The following is an 8432-nucleotide window of genomic DNA, read 5'->3' as shown; positions in this document are numbered from 1 at the left end:
CTAGCTAAAATCGTGTTTTTTTCGAAAAAAAAAGGCAGATTGTGTTACGTGTTTTTTGTTAATCGAGTTTTGCTTGTCAGGCAGGCTCGGGGCTTGTCCTCTCTTGTGCTAAGGGGTGGGATGGGAAAGTCTCTCGAGTACCAGGGCACTCTTTTGTCCATGTCTGGCTTGTCTGTGACTGCACCCCTCGAGGCCTGCTCGGGTGATGAAATGCCCCCCACCTCCCGTGTGCACCCAGTGTGTCTTCACCCTATCTGAGTGGGCACTGGGTCCCGTCTGCTTAATTCCAGGGGGACCTGTGGGAAGGAGGAGGGGGGCACAGCTAGGGGAGTGCGTTGATGGGATGGTATGTGTATGTAAAGTTTCAGCCCCTCTGATCGCCACCTCCCCTCACTGTGCTCCCTGCCCACAGCCCCTCATCTTTTTTTTTTTGGGGGGGGGGCACTCCACACGGGCCACGTCATTGGGTGGGTGAAAGAATGTGGAGAACGGGGGGGATGCCGGGAGTGGGATGGATGGGAGGGTGATGGCTAGAGGGAGAGAGGTGGGCGAGCGGGGGGGGTCTGGGTGGAGGGGGGTCCATGCTGAGGGAGGGCCTGAAGGGGAGAATGGAATGAGAGAAGGGGGGTGAGGTGGGCGGAGGGCAGGGCCGCACTGGGGGGAGAGCGGGGATAGGGGCAGGCGCCGGGAGGGGGGCGGTGCAGGCTGGAGGAAGGCTGGCATACTCGGCCCTCAGCCCTGCCTGGATCAGATTTCCTCCAGGAGAGAAAAGCATCCGAGCAGGGGAAGACATCTCTGCATTCCGCCCTTCCCGGAGCCAGCACCACAGCACCCCACAGCCGAGGACCCCCCAGCCCCGAGACAACATGGTGAGGACCCCAGTACTCGGGAAGGGGCGGGGGGGGGGGGGGTGGAGGGACACGCGAGGGGCTCCTCACTCCATCTGGGACGGGGGGAGAAAGCAATCCTTCCTGGTGGGAGCGAAGATCCGTCTCCCCAGTCTGACACTACCCCCCCACCCACTCCCCTATCAGTTGTGTACCCCAAATTCCATCTTTCTATCTATGCTTCTCCCAAGATTTCCTCTATTGAGTCTCTTCCATGCCCCTTACTTCTATAGCAGCAGCCCCCACCCGTCCCCCCAAGACTACATGTGTCTCCTGCCCACCGGGATCTCTGCCCTTCCGTCTCCCAGCACCCCCTCACTGTTTGGAGGTTCGGGTATTCTGTAACCCCGGCCCCCCTGCGCTCATTTATTTATCCGTTCTTGGCTGCCTGATGTCTCCTCCGAGCCCCTGCCCCATCCACAGGACCCCCCCCGTTCACAGGCGCCCCCTTTCTCGTATACCCCCTTTTCTCCCAGGGACTCAGCCTTCTCTTGTGCACCCCCAGAACAGTTCCCCTCCTCTCTCCCCAGAACCACCCTGCTCTCCTCCCTGCCTGCTTTACCATCTCGCGCACCCCTTGCCCCCCACCCCTCGTCTCTCTCTCCCGTGTGCATCACTTAGATCTCCCCGCTACCCCCGTCCCCTCTCCTGTCTCACTCAGCCTCACAGCTTTCGCCTCACCTCAGCCCACGTTATCTCCCTATTCCGGCACTGCCCTGCTGGCCTATCCTGGCACTGCTGTCGAATCTGGCACTGCCCTGCTGGCCTGTCCTGGCACTGCTGTCGATTCCGGCACTGTCCTGCTGGCCTATCCTGGCACTGCTGTCGATTCTGGCACTGCTCTGTTATCCTGTCCAGGCACTGCTGTCGATTCTGGCACTGCTCTGCTGGTCTGTCCGGGCACTGCTCTCTCAGGACAGACTCTGCTCTCCTAGCCTATCCTGGCACTACTGCCAATTCTGGTACTGCTCTATTGGTCTTGCCTTGGTCTCATCCTCCTCAGATGCAGGCACTGCTCTGCTGGTCTGTCCGGGCACTGCTCTCTCGTCTGGCACTGCTCTGCTGGTCTGTCCGGGCACTGCTCTGTATTCTGGCACTGCTCTGCTGGTCTGTCCGGGCACTGCTCTCTCGTCTGGCACTGCTCTGCCGGTCTGTCCGGGCACTGCTCTCTCGTCTGGCACTGCTCTGCTGGTCTGTCCGGGCACTGCTCTCTCGTCTGGCACTGCTCTCTCGTCTGGCACTGCTCTGCCGGTCTGTCCGGGCACTGCTCTCTCGTCTGGCACTGCTCTGCCGGTCTGTCCGGGCACTGCTCTGTATTCTGGCACTGCTCTGCTGGTCTGTCCGGGCACTGCTCTCTCGTCTGGCACTGCTCTGCCGGTCTGTCCGGGCACTGCTCTCTCGTCTGGCACTGCTCTGCTGGTCTGTCCGGGCACTGCTCTGTATTCTGGCACTGCTCTGCCGGTCTGTCCGGGCACTGCTCTCTCGTCTGGCACTGCTCTGCCGGTCTGTCCGGGCACTGCTCTGTATTCTGGCACTGCTCTGCTGGTCTGTCCGGGCACTGCTCTCTCGTCTGGCACTGCTCTGCCGGTCTGTCCGGGCACTGCTCTGTATTCTGGCACTGCTCTGCTGGTCTGTCCGGGCACTGCTCTCTCGTCTGGCACTGCTCTGCTGGTCTGTCCGGGCACTGCTCTCTCGTCTGGCACTGCTCTGCCGGTCTGTCCGGGCACTGCTCTGTATTCTGGCACAGCTCTGCTGGTCTGTCCGGGCACTGCTCTCTCGTCTGGCACTGCTCTGCCGGTCTGCCCTGCTCTCATCCTACTGAGATGCAGACACTGCTCTGCTGGTCCGTCCTGGCGCTCATCTCAATTCTGGCACTGCTCAGTTAACCTGATCTGGCACTGCTCTCATCCTCCCCAGATTCTGGCACTGCCTTGGCACTCGGCTACTCTGCTAACGTTCTGGCCGCCCCCAGTCTGGCACTTCCCTCGTCCTCGTCACTCGCTGGTACTTTTCTGGCTCTCGTCCTATTTTTTGGACTGCGCCGCTCTCGTCACATTCTCTTCATTTTATGTGACGACTGTCTCTGTCCTTCTAGGCTTTGTGCGCACTGTGCATTCTGGCCCTGCGCTCTCTTCCATCCTGGCCCTGCGCTCTCTCTCTCTTCCCATCCTGGCCATGCACTCTCTCTCTTCCAATCCTGGCCCTGCGCTCTCTCTCTCTTCCAGTACTGGTCATGTGCTCTCTCTCTTCCAGTTCTGGCCCTGCGCTCTCTTCTCATCCTGGCCCTGCGCTCTCTCTCTCTTCCCATCTTGGCCCTGCACTCTCTCTCTCTTCCAGTACTGGCCATGTGCTCTCTCTCTTCCAGTTCTTGCCCTGCGCTCTCTTCTCATCCTGGCCCTGCGCTCTCTCTCTCTTCCAGTTCTGGCCCTGAGCTCTCTCTCTTCTAGTTCTGGCCCGTGCGCTCTCTCTCTTCCAGTTCTGGTCCTGGACTCTCTCTCTTCCAGTTCTGGCCCTGCGCTCTCTCTATTCCAGTTCTGGCCCTGCGCTCTCTCTCTTCTAGTTCTGGCCCTGAGCTCTCTCTCTTCCAGTTCTGGCCCTGCACTCTCTCTCTCTTCCAGTTCTGGTCCTGAGCTCTCTCTCTTCCAGTTCTGGTCCTGCGCTCTCTGTCTTTTCCTGTTCTCGCCCTGCGCTCTGTCTCTTCCCATTCTGGCCCTGCGCTCTCTCTCTCTCCATTCTGCCCCTGCGCTCTATCTCTTCCCATTCTGGCCCTGCGCTCTCTCTCTCTCCATTCTGCCCCTGCGCTCTGTCTCTTCCAGTTCTGGCCCTGCGCTCTGTCTTTTCCAGTTCTGGCCCTGAGCTCTCTCTCCCTCTTCCAGTTCTGGCCCTGCGCTCTCTCTCTTCCCGTTCTGGCCCTGCGCTCTCTCTCTTCCAGTTCTGGTCCTGCGCTCTCTCTCTTCCAGTTCTGGTCCTGAGCGCTTTCTCTTCCAGTTCTGGTCCTGCGCTCTCTCTCTTCCAGTTCTGCGCTCTCTCTCTCTTCCAGTTCTGGCCCTGTGCTCTCTCTCTTCCCATCCTGGCCCTGCACTCTCGCTCTTCCAGCTCTGGTCCTGAGCTCTCTCTCTTCCAGTTCTGGCCCTGAGCTCTCTCTCTTCCAGTTCTGGCCCTGAGCTCTCTCTCTTCCAGTTCTGGTCCTGCGCTCTCTCTCTCTTCCTGTTCTGGCCCTGCGCTCTCTCTCTTCCAGTTCTGGCCCTGCGCTCTCTTTCTTCTAGTTCTGGCCCTGAGCTCTCTCTCTTCCAATCCTGGCCCTACACTCTCTTTCTCTTCCTGTTCTGGCCCTGTGCTCTCTCTCTTCCAGTTCTGGCCCTGCGCTCTCTCTCTTCCAGTTCTGGCCCTGCGCTCTCTCTCTTCCAGTTATGGTCCTGAGCTCTCTCTCTTCCAGTTCTGGTCCTGAGCTCTCTCTCTTCCTGTTCTGGCCCTGAGCTCTCTCTCTTCTAGTGCTGGCCCGTGCGTTCTCTCTCTTCCAGTTCTGGTCCTGGACTCTCTCTCTTCCAGTTCTGGCCCTGCGCTCTCTCTATTCCAGTTCTGGCCCTGCGCTCTCTCTCTTCTAGTTCTGGCCCTGAGCTCTCTCTCTTCCAGTTCTGGTCCTGCGCTCTCTGTCTTTTCCTGTTCTGGCCCTGCACTCTCTCTCTTCCCATTCTGCCCCTGCGCTCTGTCTCTTCCAGTTCTGGTCTTGAGCTCTCTCTCTTCCAGTTCTGGCCCTGCACTCTCTCTCTTCCAGTTCTGGCCCTGTGCGCTCTCTCTTCCGGCTCTGGCCCTGTGCTCTCTCTCTTCCAGTCCTGGCCCTATGCTCTCTCTCTGCCAGTTCTGGCCCTGAGCTCTCTCTTCCAGTTCTGGTCCTGAGCTCTCTCTTTTCCAGTTCTGGCCCTGTGCTCTCTCTCTCTTCCAGTTCTGGCCCTGCACTCTCTCTCTTCCAGTTCTGGTCCTGAGCTCTCTCTCTTCCAGTTCTGGTCCTGCGCTCTCTGTCTTTCCCTGTTCTGGCCCGGCGCTCTCTCTCTTCCCATTCTGGCCCTGCGCTCTCTTTCTCTCTCTCTCTCTCTCTCTCTCTCTCTCTCTCTCTCTCTTTCTCTCTCTATCTCTCTCCATTCTGCCCCTGCACTCTCTCTCTTCCAGCTCTGGTCTTGAGCTCTCTCTCTTCCAGTTCTGGCCCTGCGCTCTCTCTCTTCCAGTTCTGGCCCTGCGCTCTCTCTCTTCCAGTTCTGGCCCTGCGCTCTCTCTCTTCCAGTTCTGGCCCTGTGCTCTCTCTCTTCCAGTTCTGGCCCTGAGTTCTCTCTCTTCCCATTCTGGCCCTGCGCTCTCTCTCTCTCTCCATTCTGGCCCTGTGCTCTCTCTCTCTTCCAGTTCTGGTCCTGAGCTCTCTCTCTTCCCATTCTGGCCCTGCGCTCTCTCTCTCTCTCCATTCTGGCCCTGTGCTCTCTCTCTCTTCCAGTTCTGGACCTGAGCTCTCTGTCTTCCAGTTCTGGCCCTGCGCTCTCTTTCTTCCAGTTCTGGTCCTGAGCTCTCTCTCTGCAAGTTCTGGTCCTGCACTCTCTCTCTTCCAGTTCTGGTCCTGAGCTCTCTCTCTTCCAGTTCTGGTCCTGCGCTCTCTCTCTTCCAGTTCTGGCCCTGCGCTCTTTCTCTCTTCCAGTTTTGGTCCTAAACTCTCTCTCTTCCAGTTCTGGTCCTGCGCTCTCTGTCTTTTCCTGTTCTGGCCCTGCGCTCTCTCTCTTCCCATTCTGGCCCTGCGCTCTCTCTCTCTCGCTCTTTCTACATTCTCCCCCTGCGCTCTCTCTCTTCCAGTTCTGGTCTTGAGCTCTCTCTCTTCCAGTTCTGGCCCTGCGCTCTCTCTCTTCCAGTTCTGGCCTTGCGCTCTCTCTCTTCCAGTTGTGGCCCTGCGCTCTCTCTCTTCCAGTTCTGGCCCTGTGCGCTCTCTCTCTTCCGGTTCTGGCCCTGCGCTCTCTCTCTTCTGGTTCTTGCCCTGCGCTCTCTCTCTTCCGGTTCTGGCCCTGAGCTTTCTCTCTTCCAGTTCTGGCCCTATGCTCTCTCTCTGCCAGTTCTGGCCCTGAGCTCTCTCTCTTTCAGTTCTGGCCCTGAGCTCTCTCTCTTCCAGTTCTGGCCCTGCACTCTCTCTCTCTTCCAGTTCTGGTCCTGAGCTCTCTCTCTTCCAGTTCTGGTCCTGCTCTCTCTGTCTTTTCCTGTTCTGGCCCTGCGCTCTGTCTCTTCCCATTCTGGCCCTGCGCTCTCTCTCTCTCTCGCTCTCTCTCCATTCTGCCCCTGCGCTCTCTCTCTTCCAGTTCTGGTCCGGTGCGCTGTCTCTCTTCCGGGTCTGGCCCTGTGCTCTCTCTTTTCCGGTTCTGGCCCTCCGCTCTCTGTCTTACAGTTCTGGCCCTGAGCTCTCTCTCTTCCCATTCTGGCCCGGCGCTCTCTCGCTCTCTCTCCATTCTGGCCCTGTGCTCTCTCTCTTCCAGTTCTGGTCCTGAGCTCTCTCTCTTCCAGTTCTGGCCCTGTGCTCTTTCTCTTCCAGTTCTGGTCCTGAGCTCTCTCTCTTCCAGTTCTGGTCCTGCGCCCTCTCTCTTCCAGTTCTGGTCCTGAGCTCTCTCTCTTCCAGTTCTGGTCCTGCGCTCTCTCTCTTCCAGTTCTGGCTCTGTGCTCTCTCTCTCTTCCAGTTCTGGTCCTGAGCTCTCTGTCTTCCCATCCTGGCCCTGCACTCTCTCTCTTCCAGTTCTGGCCCTGTGCGCTCTCTCTTCCAGTTCTGGCCCTGCGCTCTCTCTCTCTCTTCCAGTTCTGGTCCTGAGCTCTCTCTCTTCCCATCCTGGCCCTGCGCTCTCTCTCTCTTCCCATCCTGGCCCTGCGCGCTCTCTCTCTTCCAGTTCTGGTCCTGAGCTCTCTCTCTTCCAGTTCTGGTCCTGAGCTCTCTCTTCCTGTTCTGGTCCTGCGCGCTCTCTCTTCCAGTTCTGGCCCTGCGCTCTCTCTCTCTTCCAGTTCTGGCCATGCGCTCTCTCTTCCAGTTCTGGTCCTGAGCTCTCTCTCTTCCAGTTCTGGCCCTGCGCTCTCTTTCTTCCAGTTCTGGTCCTAAGCTCTCTCTCTTCCAGTTCTGGCCCTGCGCTCTCTCTCTTCCAGTTCTGGCCCTGCGCTCTCTCTCTCTCTCTTCCAGTTCTGGACCTGTGCGCTCTCTCTCTTCCAGTTCTACCCTGCACTCTCTCTCTTCCCATCCTGGCCCTGCGCTCTCTCTCTTCCAGTTCTGGCCCTGCACTCTCTCTCTTCCCATCCTGGCCCTGCACTCTCTCTCTTCCAGTTCTGGCCCTGCGCTCTCTCTCTCTTCCAGTCCTGGCCCTGCGCTCTCTCTCTTCCAGTTCTGGCCCTGCACTCTCTCTCTCTTCCAGTTCTGGCCCTGCGCTCTCTTTCTTCCAGTTCTGGCCCTGCGCTCTCTCTCTCTCTTCCAGTTCTGGTCCTGAGCTCTCTCTCTTCCCATCCTGGCCCTGCGCTCTCTCTCTCTCTTCCCATCCTGGCCCTGCGCGCTCTCTCTCTTCCAGTTCTGGTCCTGAGCTCTCTCTCTTCCAGTTCTGGTCCTGAGCTCTCTCTCTTCCAGTTCTGGCCCTGCGCTCTCTCTCTCTTCCAGTTCTGGCCCTGCGCTCTTTCTCTTCCAGGTCTGGTCCTGAGCTCTCTCTCTTCCAATTCTGGCCCTATGCTCTCTCTCTTCCAGTTTTGGTCCTAAGCTCTCTCTCTTCCAGTTCTGGCCCTGCGCTCTCTCTCTTCCAGTTCTGGCCCTGCGCTCTCTCTCTCTTGCAGTTCTGGACCTGTGCGCTCTCTCTCTTCCAGTTCTACCCCTGCGCTCTCTCTCTTCCCATCCTGGCCCTGCGCTCTCTCTCTTCCAGTTCTGGCCCTGCGCTCTCTCTCTTCCCATCCTGGCCCTGCACTCTCTCTCTTCCAGTTCTGGCCCTGCGCTCTCTCTCTCTTCCAGTCCTGGCCCTACGCTCTCTCTCTTCCAGTTCTGGCCCTGCGATCTCTCTCTCTTCCAGTTCTGGTCCTGAGCTCTCTCTCTTCCCATCCTGGCCCTGCGCTCTCTCTCTCTTCCCATCCTGGCCCTGTGCGCTCTCTCTCTTCCAGTTCTGGTCCTGAGCTCTCTCTCTTCCAGTTCTGGCCTTATGCTCTCTCTCTGCCAGTTCTGGCCATGAGCTCTCTCTCTTCCAGTTCTGGCCCTGAGCTCTCTCTCTCTCTTCCAGTTCTGGCCCTGAGCTCTCTCTCTTCCCGTTCTGGCCCTGCGCTCTCTCTCTTCCCGTTCTGGTCTTGAGCTCTCTCTCTTCCAGTTCTGGCCCTGCGCTCTCTCTCTTCCAGTTTTGGCCCTGCGCTCTCTCTCTTCCGGTTCTGGCCCTGAGCTTTCTCTCTTCCGGTTCTGGCCCTATGCTCTCTCTCTGCCAGTTCTGGCCCTGAGCTCTCTCTCTTCCAGTTCTGGTCCTGAGCTCTCTCTTCCAGTTCTGGTCCTGCGCTCTCTGTCTTTTCCTGTTCTGGCCC

General features: G+C 58.5%; 1 protein-coding gene across 1 annotated transcript in view; it reads left to right on the top strand.

The window, feature by feature from the left end:
• The first annotated feature begins 672 nt into the window (after positions 1–672).
• Positions 673–8432, top strand: part of FSTL1 (follistatin like 1) — a 119421-nt gene continuing 111661 nt past the window's right edge. Inside the window, exon 1 of the mRNA XM_069202698.1 lies at positions 673–869. Coding sequence (XP_069058799.1) covers positions 867–869 — 3 coding nt within the window. The 5' untranslated portion in view covers positions 673–866. The remainder of the gene's footprint in view (positions 870–8432) is intronic.

This window comes from Pleurodeles waltl, chromosome 8 (assembly GCF_031143425.1).
Source record: "Pleurodeles waltl isolate 20211129_DDA chromosome 8, aPleWal1.hap1.20221129, whole genome shotgun sequence".
NCBI lineage: Eukaryota > Metazoa > Chordata > Amphibia > Caudata > Salamandridae > Pleurodeles > Pleurodeles waltl.
This window is presented reverse-complemented; position numbering and strand designations above follow the sequence as displayed.